The 16,470-nt window shown below is 31.6% G+C and overlaps 1 protein-coding gene across 1 annotated transcript; it reads right to left on the bottom strand.

Annotated features, from left to right (window-relative positions):
• Window positions 1-409: 409 nt before the first annotated feature.
• Window positions 410-12,496, bottom strand: LOC114757611 (endoglucanase 9-like). Its single transcript, XM_028946696.1, has 6 exons — window positions 12,359-12,496; window positions 11,124-11,628; window positions 10,667-10,801; window positions 2,366-2,388; window positions 585-724; window positions 410-491 (listed from the first exon to the last, which is right to left on the bottom strand). The coding sequence occupies exons 1-6, from the start codon at window positions 12,494-12,496 to the stop codon at window positions 410-412; spliced, it is 1,023 nt and encodes a 340-aa protein (XP_028802529.1).
• Between the last annotated feature and the right edge of the window lie 3,974 nt (window positions 12,497-16,470).

The following is a 16,470-nucleotide window of genomic DNA, read 5'->3' as shown; positions in this document are numbered from 1 at the left end:
CAAATAATTTAGCACAAAATATTATTTTTCAAGGTAAAAATAAAAAAAAGTGGATAAATTTTTTAAATTAAACATAATGAAAAGAAAGGAAAAAATTAAATATTATTTAAAGTTATTAATAAATGATAAAAGTTGAAAGAGATTATGACAATATACATATGTATGTTAATGGGAAAATCCAACCCAAAAAAAAGCTGTTGAATTTCAAAATTTCAAATCAGTATTAGTTACTGCACTTGTAAAGAAAATAACTACATTCGAAAAGCAAATGACAATATATTTTTGTAGTAATTCCTAATTTGGAATTGAAAAATTCAACAATCATTTTTTTTTGGAATTTTTCCTATGTTAATTTGTGCAAATTCCAAATGTGAAAGAATGGAGTTCATGTGCTGCTTTTGAATCTTGGTCACAATATAGTGAGATAATTTTGTTGAATTGTAGACCCCGCATATTGAAGATTGCTCTGAGGAAGCTTGATATTAGCCCCTCTACACAACACCAAATGTATCTTTAATTAATTAGAATTTCACTAAGGTACAAAATAAATAAAGGAGGATTTAAGTCATTTATTTTTCAAATACATCTTCTTGTCGTAAATGTTGCCCCCGCCTTTTGTATATTGGGTGGTTGAATTGGGAGAGTTGGGCAAAATCTTGCACACAAAATTCTCAGCTTCTTGCCGGTATTGATCAAAGTTCTCATCGTGATTTAACAATGCTCTCTGCATGAACATTTAAAACTAGTAACTCACGTAAACCAAGGCATAAATGGAATACAAATACATTCATCATTGAAAAATTACTCCCTTGTACGATACAAATTAAATAACCAAATTATATATATTTCCTCCAGTCTTATTTATAAGATCCTAAAATTTGAATTGGTTTGGTTCTTTTTATGAAATCTTACTAAGGATTGTTTGAACATTAATAGCCCGTTTGGTTCAATTCCATTAAAGTTCATTACATGTAATCCCAATATAATGTGCTGATTCAATTGTTTGGTTGGGCTTTTGTAATATAAAAAGAATTACATATTGTAATCCTAATTACCTTAAGTAGATGCATGGGGATTACATAGCTAAGACCCATGAATGAGGATGCAGAGCTCTTGTAATCAAGTGAAAAATATTTTATTACCCTTATAATCTTTAAAATTGACTAGATTGACCTTAATGAAAGACTCATAAACCCTATCAATTGCTACCAATTATGTTCACACTGCAACTACCGTCTTCCTTACTACTGCTAACGATCATCATCGTGTTGGAAAGGTAATTACTCCTTGCCTCTTTCGTGTGGTTTTCTTTTGCAACATTTTTCATTAATTTTTGTGTGCGCTATATTCCTTTTCTATTTGTGGGGATAATAAAATAATATTAAATAGATTGGGTGTATGTGAAGAGTATGCTTTTCTTTCTTGAAAATACTAATGGACCTATACCCATTAAACATGAAACTTTATCAAACCATCTATTTAGCATTTTATGATTTTTTTTTTGCTATCAGGTGACTCTTCAAATCAACTTTAATTTTTTAACAGACCTTTTCAATTAATATTTTCTATTTGAAAGAAAAAGATTAACTCATTTTTTTTCCAAGATTGTAATTCTACATACTTATCAAGAAGTTGGAGCTCATTCTTTCAAAAGAACTTTTCAAGAAAAAAGAATAATATTTTATACAGATGTATGGAATGAATTTAAATAAGAACTCTAGCTTTATCAAATGTCTTAAATATATTTAATATGACACCAATTTCATTAGCATTTTTCCTAATACAAAATCTGAACCTATTCTTTATATTAATCTATTCTTTATATTTCCTAATCATCACAATTTATGTAAAGAATTTGCAGAGATGCGAAAAGATTCCAGAAGATTTGGTCCTGTTGATGTGGGTAGGGCAGAGGAAATATACAGGCAACTCATGAGAATACCAAGTCTTACATGGGGAGAGATTAACAAGGCTCATTCTAAGATTACCGAGTCTTCATCATTGGCAGTTGGATTCTCACTAGTCCCTGAAAACCACATGGCCGCTTGGGTGTACAGCCTTCTTAAATAAATAATTTGATATGTAGCACCTTTAAATATTTATTTTGTTGGTATTTTGAAATTTGCAGACATTATCTCAACATCTTTTTATTTGAATTGATAATTACGAACATGATTTAATTTATTAGTTTTTATGCTTAAATTTATATGTTGACTTATTGACTTAATTTTAGATTTATATACAAATTATAGTTCTTGTTATAATATGGGGGTACATTAAAAAAATATATGCATTTACGTTATATATAGATACAATTTTAATTATCAAACTTGCATTATACTTTAATTAATATATATACATGGACACGAGCCAATTTTATAGTTTTTCCTATTATATATAAAAATTTATATTTTGATATGTTATAGTGGATACGGTTATTATATATTTGGACCAAAAAATAAACAATTCTAATTATACATATATGAGTATGTACATAAGGGTAATTTTGTCTTTTGGTATATTATTTTTACCTATTCCCATGTCCTTTGTAATCCAACCAAATATTTTTATGCCTATGCATCATCTTAATGATGTACCAAACAAGCTCATGTAATTATTATTACATTACATTCTATTACATTGCATTACATTCTATATCATTCAATGAACCAAACGGGCACTAAATGTTAGTTTACTGATTTTGCCTATAATTAATTTTCTATTCTCTCTCCTAACCTTTTTCTCATACTTCATTCTCTTTCATCTTTTATCTCATTACTAATATTTCTCTCTCTTATTTGTTTCCTCATTAAATAAGGACATAATTGGGGGAAAAAAGCGAGGATTAATTTTTTACATATATGTTACTTTTAACTAATTTTAACACTTTTATAAACAGCATAATTTAATTAATAAGATCTTATGAAAAGGACTAGAGGACGCAGTAAAATGTTGGTTAAAATTGTTTTAAAACAATAAGCATATAAAAAAGTATAAATTATTTTTTTTAAAAAAAACTTATTCATGGGGAGAGAGTCAGTAAGAGAAAGAATGAGCAAACCCATAATTAATACGCTAAGATTACCCCTAATTAATAAAAGGTAAAAAAAAATGATAGTCTGTCCAATACTAAATATAAAGACTAGTTAACAAATTTATAGGGATTAAGAAAATTAATTAAATTAGTCATTTATAAATAAAATGTGTGTTAGTTTTCTTAAAGTATCACTTCTGATCATTTGCATGGAAATTGCTACTCCCTTGATGAAAATTCTCCTTAATATGTGCAATTAATGAGGAGAGTTTAGGAGAAAAAATTGCAATTTAGGAGATAAAATGAATTGGGATTTTACAGTTATGATCAAAATAAATCCATCTACTAACTCTTATATTTAGTATTCAAGGAAGTATTTTAAAAAAATCCAAACAAGCTATTAATTAATGTCTTTTCAATTATAAATAGAAACATGTTATTCCTAAAAAAAATTCTTACATATTTTACAGGAAGGAGTATACTCTATTACTTATATTGCTTTAATTTCCAAAACAAACTCTCCTAAATGTTTAGATGAATTTCGGCCAATTAGTCTGTGTAGTGTGCTATATAAGATTTTGGCTAAAACCCTTTGCAATAGGTTGCGGCTGATTTTGAATGATCTAATTTTGCCTTTCCAAAATGCTTTTGTTAAGGGGCGTCTCATTAATGATAACATTTTGGTGGTTGCGGAAGCAATAGCAAAGCTGAAATCAATAAGACGAACTAAGAAAGGCTGGTGTGCTAGTAAGCTTGATATAAAGAAAGCTTATGATAGTATGTCTTGGTCTTTCTTACATGCTTTATTGATCTACAAGGGTTTTCCTATGATTTGGGTGCTCATGTTGATGACTTGCATTTCAACAGTATCTCATCAGATTCTATTTAATGATTCTTTATCTCAATCTTTTTCTCCCTCTTATGGATTGCGCCAAGGGGACCCTCTTTCTCCATATTTGTTTATCTTGGGTGCTAATGTACTTTCCGCTATTGAATCCCCAATTTGAAAAGGAATTAAGAAAACTGCTCATATTATTACAGATCGGTTATATTGGAATGTTAGGGATGGGAAGTCAATTAATTTGTTTAGCTATCTTTGGTGGCCAACACAAATGATTTCTCCTATTTCACTATTGACTGTGAGGGATCTTACTCTACAGAGTGGTTCTTGGAACTTGACTCTTTTGAATTTGTTGTACACTCAAAATGTGAGAGACGAAATTGCTTCCCTTCCTATATCGACTTGTCATGGTAGAGATACTATTTGTTGGAATGGTAATGTTAAGGGTGTCTATAGTGTTGCTGATAGGTGCAAGCTATGTCTTCAGAACTGCCATTTGGATCTTCCCTTGAGAGGAACTATAAATTTTGCTTTGAATAAATTACCCCTTATACCTTGGGAAAAACTCTTTTGCTCGAAGTTTTTCCTTCATGCTTTACCAGTGAAAACCTTGTTAGTGGCAAGAAATATGCATGTGGATAAGGGATGTATTTTCTATGGGGAAGATGAGACTATGGTACATTTGTTTTTCAATTGCTCTTGGGCTCGTGCTGTTTGGTTTGGTTCATCACTTAGCTTTCGTTCTTCTCAACAAGATCTCTCTGATTCACCTAGATGGTTCATTCAAGTTCTCACTAATGTCCCTATACAAGTACAAGTATTGACTTGTCTTCTTCTTTATAGTATTTGGTTTTTTCGGAATCTAAAATTACATGAAAATAAACCATCTATGCCTTAAGAAGTTTTCAATTACATGTGAGATATTTATTATTATTATAACTATTTAGATATTATTAGGATAATTAATAAATATTCTGAGCGTGGCCTGTAGTCATTTTGGGCCCGGCCCAAGGTGGGTAATTGACTCAGTTAATTAAAGTTAATTTTTTGATAGTGAAAAATAACATACGGTATACTGAGTCTAGAGCGAAACCCTAATCTCTTCTCTGCTCACTCTCTAAGGGTTCCCCACTAGTGACGGCTGCATTCCAATTGTCATCACTGTACCCAATCACCAGTTAGAAGATTCCCTATATTGCTTTCTCCAAGGTGTTCTTGGATTTAGAGCCTCTTATCGTTCAAATCAAGTTCTACATCAAATCAACTGAGCTAATGGCGAGAGGTATTTATAAGTCTTCCGCTGTAACTCTTTCAAGTATCATATACATATATATAACCTGGATTTGATTAAATAATAATAATATATATATGTTGTTTTGCTTACATGTGGCATTAGAGCCTGGTTTCCCGATTTACCTCGTCTTACTCCTTTCTGATGCTCATTTGGATTTGTTCAATTTTCTATTTAGAAAATTATTTTAATCATTTTAAGAGCATCCATTTTGATTCTCCCATGAACCATCACCATATTCGAATAAATTTGAAGGTCCGATCAAAATTTGCTTTCATTGAGGTTTGCGGTGAGTTTGAATTTTTACTGAATCTGTGACAATTTTGAGCTTTGAATGGGAAAGAAATAAACTTACATATTGCTTAAGAATCATTGTCGCCGTCGTGTTGTTTATATTTCTTATTGTGGGAGCTTCAGTTTTGGGTTAATGCGACAGAAGGAGATGAAATTTTATCTCTCTGATGAATTCATCACCAACTTCATTGTTCTTGGAGGTCCCGAATCTGCAGTCACCCTTATTTCCTTCAAATTTAATGTCTTGCTTTGATTTTGGCTCAAAATTTTGATTAAGATGTGTTCAAATTCTGTTTGTTACTGTTAGGTGAAAATTACGCCGTCAGAAACTCCATAAAATGGCATCCTTATCATCAAAATATTGCAACTGGTCATCGAAAAAAAATGGTAGAACAATGACAGCGCCAACAGCTTTAGAGGACCAGCGAATCGGGTCATACACGGGTTCAGAGTCGAGTTGACCTAACCTGATTCCATGTGGAAGATGACTCCAACTATAAAACGGCATTGTTTTGGCCTTAGTGAAACACACCATTTCACTTATTCAAGATCTAGGCCGGACGCCTTTTGGGTTTCCAAATTAGGTCGAGAGCTTTGGGCTTTACTTTTCTGGAACCTTTTTTTTCCTTTTCTTCTCTCTCGGTCAAGGCTTTTATTTTGGGCCACCTTTGCAAAAAAAAACTGTTTTTTTGCACATTATCGTAATAGTAACGCTTTTGGGCCTTGTATTGGACTTTTTTGCACAGAAATTTAAGTTTTTGTCTCTATTTATTTCCTGGATTTTTGTTTTGCGTCTAAATATTTTTGTTATATTTTTGGATTGCTTATTTTGGGCTCTGTTTGGACTTTTAAGTATGGGCCATTTGGTTTTATTTCTAGAAAATTATTTTGGGCCATTTAATTTTATTTTTCAAAATATGTTTGCACAAAATAAATTAATTCTGTTTTGCAATGTGTTTCTTTGAATGTTATTTTATGCACTATAATTGTTTAAATTGAGGATAATTTATTTCTTTAACATTTTGACATTAGGAAAATGTTTACAAAATTTAATTTGATTTGCTATTTAATTGCCTATTTTGGATAATGTTTTTGGGCAATTAAATTAACTCTTTAAATTTTGTAAAACTCTTTTGGGTTGAAATATATTGAAATTAATTTATTAAACAATTTTTTGGGTGCATGAAATAGTGGGAAAATTTAAATTAAATCATTTAGTCATTTTTATTGATTAAATTAATTTGTTAAATTTTCCATTAAGTAGTGCATATTTGGAATTTAAATGCACATTAGTGACATTTGTGATTAGCATGCATTTTCTAAGGAGTAGCCACAGCATCCTTAATTGTGTTGCATGCACTAATTAATCACATATAGATTTGAAATATCAATTGTAACTAAATGTGTGATTATGATTTATCTTTGCCCATAGGTAGATATCTCATAATTGCATATTTAAGTAAGGTGGGATAGAATGTCTTTATTATTTTATAAGTAGCCCACAGGTACTAGAAGAGCAAATGCATTCTAGTTTCATTAATTTGAGAAAATACATGCTATGCTAATGTCTTTGCCCACAGGTAGATATTAGTGATACGTATTTATTACTTGTATGATTTATTCATTTAAATATGCATACATGGCACAGTGAATTGTGATTGTCTCAAATGCTAACTTGTGAGCTTGTTTGTTTTGATTTGCAGTTCCAATTGCTACCCCTAAATTTGTTCCTGATATAGGTAACATAGGACTCTTGGATGGTTCTAACTATCTAACTTGGAAGAAAGATGTCTTTTTCTAGCTCATAAGCATGGATCTCGATTATGCTTTGAGGGCTAACGAACCCCCAAAACCTGAAAATGATCCAAATGACCGAGAAGCTAGAGACATCTATGATCACTAGCATAAATCTAATAGCTTAGCGCTCTTACTGATTAAGACAAGGATCTATAAAAGCATTTAGGGAGTCATTCCTGGATGTCGCACTACTAATGAATATTTGCAAGAATTGGACAGACAATTTAATCCCTCAAATGAGAAGGATGGAGAAACAGTCATGTCTAAATTGTGCACCATGAAACTTGCAAGTATTGGTGGAATTAGGAAATATGAAAAACCTAGCCTCCTAGTTTGAGTCCTTCACTGAGCCATTCTTAGTACAATTGATTCTGAATTCGCTTCCCCATTAGTATGAAGCTCTCAAAATCTCCTTTTACACACATAAAGATAAATGGACAATAGATGAACTTCTAGCCAAGTGTGTTCAAGAGGAGGCTAGACTGCTAACAAAGGGGAAGTTTCCAATATGACCAAATAAAGATTATATGGCTAATAGTTCTAAGGCTAGCAACAAAAGGGAAGAAAAGGAAAATGATCAAGTCCCTATTACTTTAGCTGTTAGAAAGAAGGACTCCAAGTCCTTCTTTTGTAAGAAAAAGGGACACATAAAGAGGGAATGCCTTAAAAGAAAGGCATAGCAAGAAAAGAGATAGAGGATATTCCTAGTCAGTAGCCTAAATCAAACCAAGAGGTTGAATTAAGAAGGTCAATTAGAGAAAGAAGATTGGCATTACCTAATGACTACATATTGTACTTTGATGAAGTTGACTGTGATGTAAGTGTTGAAAATGATCCATTAACGTTTACTTAGGCCATGAAGAGTACGAACTCTAAATTGTGGCATGATGCTATGATTGATTAAATGAATTTCATGGCAAACAATCATGTTTGGGAACTTGTAGAGTTGCTTAGGGGATCTAAGGCCATTGGCTGTAAATGGGTTTATAAAACCAAAAGGGACTCACAAGGTAATATTGATAGATACAAGGCTAGGTTGGTTGCTAAGGGTTTCACACAAGTAGAAGGAATTGACTACAAGGAAATATTTTCACTTGTATCTGAGAAAGATTTATTCCGTATCATCATGGCATTGGTTGCTCATTTTGATCTAGAGTTGCACCAAATGGATGTGAAGACTGCATTTCTCAATAGTGAACTAGAGGAAGAAGTCTACATGAAACAACCTGAGGGATTCATTACAACAGGAAAAGAATAGTTGGTATGCAAGCTAAAGAAGTCAATATATGGTTTGAAACAAGCTTCACGGAAGTGGTACTTAAAGTTTCATGAAGTGATCACATCATTTAGTTTTGTTGAGAACATCACGGATGACTGTATATACCATAAGGCTAGTGGGAGTAAGATCATATTCTTGATTTTGTATGTGGATGATATTTTGCTTGGTACAAATGATCTGGGACTATTGTGTGAGGTGAAACAGTTTCTATTCAAGGCTTTTGACATGAAAGAAATGGGTGAGGCATCTTATGTTATTGGCATAAAGATCCATAGAGATAGAGCTCAAGGTCTTGTAAGCTTATCTCAAGAAGCGTACATTGGCAAGATTCTTGAACGATTCAAAATGAAAAACTGTTCATCTAACGTAGCTCCTATTGAAAAGGGAGATAAATTTAGTTCAAATCAGTGTCCCAAAACTGAGCTTAAAAGAAAACAGATAGAAAATGTCCCATATGCCTTAGTGGTAGGAAGCTTGATGTATGCAAAGGTTTGTACAAGACTTGACATCGCTTTTGTTGTGGGCATGCTGGGGAGATATCAAAGTGATCCTAGGGAAGCATATTGGATAGCTGCAAAGGTGTTCAGATACCTACAAGGTACAAAACATTATATGCTCACATATAGAAGAACAAACAATTTGGAAGTAATTGGGTACTCATATTCAGATCTTGGAGGATGTTTAGATACAAATAAATCTACAACTGGTTACATCTTCCTATTAGTAGAAGGAGCTATATCATGAAAAAGTACAAAGCAAACACTAACAGCTCCTTCTACTAGTGATGCTGAGTACATTGCATGTTTTGAGGCAAGTTCACAAGTAATCTGGATAAAGAATTTCATTGTTAGGCTCAAGATTGTGGACTCAATCTCTAAGCCAATCAGAATGTACTGTGATAAGCAGCTGTGGTGGCCATAGCAAATAACAAAAAGAATAAAAGTCAAAGCAAATTTGTTGAACTTAAATTCCTATGCCTGAGAGAAAGAGTTTAGGATGGCCAAATTTCTATTGAACGCATCAGTACAAATGATAAGCTAACTGATCCTTTGACAAAAGGGTTGAAATTGAACATTTTCGTTTCACATATACCTCCCATGAGACTTCATCCTTCATTTGATTAGTTGAGGTATGAGCAATGAAAGCAAATTTATGGTTTATCATTTCTAATTTATGATTGTATACATTTGTGATATTGAAATTGATAAACATTGAGACCAGAACCAAATAAATATTGAGTTTATTCATAAAGTGATACCCATTAAGTAAGGATGCTGCTCGTAACACATGAAAGGTAATACTCGATAAAAGAGGACTTATCGTCGTGATTCTTGTAGAAGATTCCCTGCATTGCTTTCTCTAATAGTGTTCTTGGATTTATAGTCTTTTATTATCCAGATCAAGTTCTACATCAAATCAACTGAGCCAATGGCGAGAGGTATTTATAAGTCTTCCGCTATAACTCTTTCAAGTATCATATACATATATATAATCTGGATTTGATTGAATAATAGTATATATATGTTGTTTTGCTTACATTACATCTATGCCTCAAGAAGTTTTGAATTATGTTTGTGGGTTAGCCTGTTAATGTGATATGATTCAAGACAATAGGATAAAGAGAAACTTTAAGGATATAGGTCGTCAGGTTTGGTCAACTTCATATGATTTATTTGCATGGGTACTGAATTTGCAATTAAGCCAGAGAATGGAATTTGGTAGGAAATTTAAAAGTTATTGGTTGAACTGCATTTTCAATACACTTTGATCATTCACAGATTGGTTGTGGTGTCGAAGAGGAAGAATAGTACACTGGTTATGCTATAAGAAATTCGTAAAAGGCTTCAGTTTGTGAAGGCTTAGACATTGATTGTTGGTCCCTATGCATATCCATTGAACTTTTTGCTAAAAAAGAAGTGTGTGGCACTTCTGCTAAAGGGCAATCTTCCTCCGACTTCGAAACTTAAAGCTTTGGTTGATGATATCAGATGGTATCTTTCTAAGATTTCTAGTGGTTTTTTCATTTAAGGTTAACCTTGTATAGTTTTGATCCAAAGAAAAAAAGAAATTTATAGTATACTCTATTACTCTAACATAAAAATATTTGCCCTTGAGAGAAGCAATGTGCACCGGCATACTTGTTGTCCCAACTAAAGATATCTGGTTCAAGTTGGTCATCAGCTCCCAAATTCTTAATTAATTTATTATAATAAATAGAATTTGGTGTCCTAAAAAGCCATGCAGCTCCCCGCAATAGCTCATCCTAAATCAAAAAGAAACATGTTAAAAATCATACTCTTTACAAAACTTATTTGTTAGCAAAAAAAAAAAAAAACTTTGGAGACCAAATTACGATATACATTAAATATGGCATTATGTGGTGTTAACTGCACAATTTGTTTTTTTCATTCATTAATGTATGAGGAACATCAAGTTTAACATAGTAAACAATTCTCTAAAAAGGATAAACGTTAAACATGACATATGGAAAATAAAAAAAAACACATTTTTCTTCGAAAATATCTGAAAATACTAGAATCTGGAAACATAATTATTGAAATAGTATTAATTAATTAATTAATTATCTTGCAACCATTATATGAGCAATAAGATGGGCAAACAGCAGATCCAAGTGAACTATTATAAGAACCTTGATATTTCAAAGCAAATTTGAACACTTTTTTGGCGGTCCTCAATATAATCCTTGAATACGCTGGATCAGCCCTATGGAAAACAATAGAGGCCGCAGTGAGGGCGGCGGCAATTTCACCGGCCACCTCTGAACCTGGTTTATCATGCGACACCCAATACACGGTTCGAACCGCGTCCATATCTTCGGGCCTTTCCCAACATTTGTGGTCCACATTTGGGTCACCGGCACCGACGTAGAGTCTGGCAGGAGGAGTAGCAGTGGCACCCTTTAGGAGGTAGTCGGTGGCCCAACGTATTCCAACTTGGGCCTCTTGTATTTGGGAGCCCATACCCCAACCATATTCAACGGTGCTCCCTGAGAACATGGTAGCGGTGAATGCCGTTGGAAAGTTGAATTTGACATTTTCTCCAGCATCATTGCAGCCTCCGGTTAAATCCCCCTACGAAATATAAAAGTATTTGCAAGTTTCTTAATTTTCTTGTTTGATTTAGAGGAAATTAATTATATTTATTTTAATTTCATTAAAATTACATGAATCAAATTATGCTGCCCTTGATTCTATTTTAATGTCAAATTGATGAAGAGTATAAAAGGCTTAAAATTAAATAAACAGTAATATCTATTGAGGAAAATTAATTAATTAGTCCTCATAATTTCATCTAATTTTAATTGAGCCCCTGTAGTTTTTTCTTTTTATCTTTAGGTCCCTATAGTTTCTTCAATTATAAATATTAGTCTTTATACTAATAATTTATTAATTTGTAAGATAAAGGACTACAGTAGTTGATGACGAGATTTTCACTTAATATATACCTAAATTAATTTTTGCTACATGGATCTAAATAAAATCAAAGTCAACTAGATGTCTAGATGCAAGAGACGGTTATCAGGATAATTTTTTTAGTCAATAATAAATAAATTTTATTTAATCATTTTATTTTTTTTTTTTTAAAAAATCTCTGTTTTAGTTTGTCTTTTTATGATAATTTATACGTCACTTAATTAACATTCACATCAATTTTAATTAACGTATTATGAGTATATGGACTAATGTTTATAATTAAGAAAATTGTGAAAGCCCAATGAATAGAAAAAGATACAGAAATCTGATTAAAATTATATAAAACTATAAGGATTTAAGAATTAATTTTCTGATGAAAGAAAAGTACATGTGAAAGCAGAACAATTTTAACAACATGGGGAAAGAACAATAGTGACTTTTCCAATGCTTCGCTGTAATTATCAGGGTTTCCCTCAGCATTATTGTTAACCAAGAAGAAGATGATGAAGAAGAAGAATCTGAACATAACTACCAAATACAAAGAAGCTCCCTCTGAAACAAATGAGCATTACTTATGAGACCTTTTACAATTTGGCGATTCATTCTTGAACTGAACTGCCCTTTTATAAGCAAATGAATGAATTAAATTAAATGACATAATTTACTAAACAATGAAATTATTATTGGCCATCTTTTTCTAACCTGAATATGGACCCAGACAATTTGAATTAATATAAGTTTACTTAGCTTGAAGCTGTCATCCGTGATCTTATGGCATTAAACTAATGTCTTTTTTTTTTTGGCAGTATTGTGTTTAAAATTTTTTTATTATTGAAATATCCCATGAAGAATTTATAAAATGGCATAGCAACTCCAATTGGGTCAATTGGTTCAATGTTTGTTCCCTTTAAACAGATTATAGAATTCAGATCGTGTTTGGAAAAAGACAATTGTCGCTAGCGGGTTTTACACTCATATGATTTGACTTTGTCTGAATTAGCTAAAACTCAGTGTGACTTTCAAAAATTAATTATTTCTAAAAAGATTGAAATATTAAGCTTTTTAAATTGAACAAAAATTTAGGCCTGTACAAAATTTAAGAAACAAGTCACATTATTTATTATTGGTAAATAGATTGACTTGCAATGTTCTAACTTCCTCTTGTCCTTTCTACAAGGTCCATTCTAAGAAGTTTTTAATCACGAATATATGAGCCTCTGTTTTTTTTTGGCCGAAAATACCTTTTCTCAACCATAGGGATTAGTGAAGTTGCTCGTGAATTCATGAAATAAATAATAATTCTAGAAATTCATGAAATTGTTTTTATACACTTAATAGCTTTAACTAACTTTAACATATTTTCTTGCGTTATCCTTCATAAGGAAAATTAAAGAGGCTGAGAAATTTTTTAAGGTAGGTGAGCAAAAAACACACTTCTCCTCTCCTCCAAAAATTAGAGGAGGCTTTTAAATAAAATATTTTAGGACTAAATTTGATATTACCTTTCTACACTAATTATTCGAGCAACTAGCGTAGAAGCTGATAAATTTTAAGACAAATTAAATAATTTAAATAACTATCCATATTGGTTACATATTGGTTAAATGTATAATTAAAAATCAATAAAAATAATTGACATTGAGAATCACAATGATAATTATACCCTTTTTTCGCCAACGGTAATTATACCCGTTTGTAACAAGATCAAAATCAATGATAATATAGTAGTGGTGGTAATACTATTGCATTAGCCGGCTATTTTTGTTGAAGGGAATATAAAGTCAATTAATTTGAAGAGAAATTAATATAAAAGAGGAAGAAGAGAAACTACATACGTATGGGCTAAAGTTTCCTGAGAAATTGATATGAACACTTTCAATTTTGATTATCTGAAATCTTCAACTTTTATTTATCTTAACTTCCATGAGATCATGCTTTGACCAATTGCACAAATCACAAGAGTGTTACGCAAATAAAAACAAATATGTGTGTATGTGTGTAGAAGGACTTGAACTGTGATATTATCATTAATGTCTCCTTTTGCTATCTCTCAAGTTACAGTGTAATTAATACCTTACAAGTGTCAAAAGGGGTGTTTGATATCTGTTTTAAGTTTGTTGGCATGAATGAACTGTGATTAATAATGATGGAAATGATAATCAATGTGAAAAAAATCATGCATATGATCAATCAAACGCATATAAAGTCGAAGGAGATATATGAGTTTTTGGCAAATTTCCATGAAACCAAATATTACTATATTAGTAGAGTTTTATAAAGTCGAAGGGATGTGTAGAGTTTTATAATAATTAATTAATTATAGGGACATTATAAAGAGAATTAAGCAGGCAACTTTAGATTTGTTGCATCCCAACGCCTATATTCTAGCTGATAACATATACAGTAACAAAAACAAATATTGAAATTGTAATGAAAATTTGAGGCAGATGGGCAGCAAGATTCGTTGTAGAAAATTTTAGATGGAAAATTTTTGGCAAAAGTACACATTTAATCTTTGACAACAAGCACTTCTGATATAGAATTCATAACAAGTTTAGTTAGACCAATAACAAGTTAAGTAAGACCAATGACAAGTTCCGATAAGGTTTTTATACAATTTTAAATTTCTCTATTGAAATGAGAATTTGCAAATTTCTTTGACAGTAACCAGTTCTGATAAACAGTTAATGACAACTTTAGTTAGGCCAATGACAAGTTAAGTAAGGCTAATGATAAGTTCCGATAAGGCTTTCATACAATTTTAAATTTTTCTGTTAAAATGAGAATTTGCATATTTCTTTGACAGCAAGCACTTCTAATATAGGATTCATGACAAGTTTAGTTAGGCTAATAACAAGTTAAATAAGACCAATGACAAGTTCCGATAAGGTTTTTATGCAATTTTAAATTTCTTTGTTGAAATGCGAATTTGCAAATTTATTTGACAGCAACCAGTTCTCATAAATAGTTAATGACAACTTTGGTTAGGCCAATGACAAGTTAAGTAAGGCCAATAACAAGTTCATATAAGGTTTTCATACAATTTTAAATTTTTCTATTGAAATGAGAATTTGCAAATTTCTTTGACAGCAAACACTTCTGATATAGGATTTATGACAAGGTCAGTTAGGCCGATGACAAATTAAGTATGGCCAATGACAAGTTTTGATAAGGTTTTCATACAATTTTAAATTCCAGATTTCTTTGATAGTAAACACTTCTGATATAGGATTCATGACAAGTTCAGTTAGGCCTACTACAAAAAAAAAGGGTATTAGTGATGGAATGTTAATCCCTCACAAATTCCATCACTAAAATTAGCGACGGAATTTAGTGATGGAAAATTTCCGTCACTAAATTAGTGAAGGATTAGTGACAGAATTTTATTCCGTCACTAACTTAGAGACAGATTAGTAACCGAATCTTATTCCATCACTACTTAGAGACGAATCAGTGACTGAATCTTATTCCGTCGCTAAATTCTATCACAAGTCCGTCACTAATTTTGTGTTAAATTCTGTCACCAATCTGGTATTAACTCTCATTTTGTGACGGAAATTAGTGACGGAAAAATTCCGTCACTAATTTCCGTTACTAATCATTTAACACAAAATTAGCCAATTCGTCACTAACTCTCATTTGGTGACAAAAATTAATGATGGAATTTTTCCGTCACAATTCCGTTACTGATCTGTCACAAAAAAATATAATATAAATATATATTATTAAAATAAAAATAAATATATCATAATTTTTAAAAATATATTATATTAAAATTAAAATTAAAAAATTATAAAAGAAAATAAAAATAAAAATAAATAATATACTTATTATTTTATTAAATATTTGAATAAAAATATAAATTATTAGAAATTTTTTACTTAAATATAAAAATTAAATTCAAATAAATAATAATATATTAAATTACGTATATAATATTTATTATATATATTTGTATTTGTTATTAGAAATATTATATATATTTATTTTTGTAAAAGAATTTCACAGGTGCTTCTCAGTTCAACTGGCAAAGGCTTCAGCATGCACTTAGGAGGTCTCAGGCTCGAACCAATTTGTGACGTGGCGATGACGTGGGCAAGGTGATGATGTGGCGGCTCATAATGATGGACACGTGGTGATAACGTGGACGTCATGATGATGTGGCTGCATAAGAGAGAGGAGGAGTTGAGGTGGCATCCAATGATAGACACATGGTGATGACATGGGCGACAAGATGACGTGAGAACATAGGAGAGAGAGGAGTTGGTGAGGTGGCAGTCATTGATAATGTGGCGGCTTATAGTGATGGACATGTGAGGATGATGTGGTATTTTAAATTTACAAAATAAAAAAAATTTAGTGACGGATTATTGACGGAAAATTTTGTCACCAATTTGTGACGGAATTTTCCAAGGAACAAAAAACTGGACCAGGCATTACACCGGTTGAGATAGTGGGTCAAGGGTTACTGGTCGAACCGAGGTTGAACCGGGGTCGGAT

This window comes from Neltuma alba, unplaced genomic scaffold, assembly GCF_004799145.2.
Source record: "Neltuma alba isolate B1F8T4 unplaced genomic scaffold, ASM479914v2 tig00001496_pilon, whole genome shotgun sequence".
Classification (NCBI taxonomy): Eukaryota; Viridiplantae; Streptophyta; class Magnoliopsida; order Fabales; family Fabaceae; genus Neltuma; species Neltuma alba.
Note: the sequence above shows the minus strand (reverse complement) of the source record. Positions and strands in the feature narration are given on the sequence as shown.

Coding starts and splice junctions, on each gene's coding strand:
- LOC114757611 (XM_028946696.1), bottom strand. CDS start 12,496: ATGTTCAGATTCTTCTTCTTCATCATCTTCTTCTTGGTTAACAATAAT. Junction 11,629..12,358: donor AAATTGTTCTGCTTTCACAT/GTACTTTTCTTT, acceptor TATATTTCGTAG/GGGGATTTAACCGGAGGCTG. Junction 492..584: donor AACATTTACGACAAGAAGAT/GTATTTGAAAAA, acceptor GGTGTTGTGTAG/AGGGGCTAATATCAAGCTTC.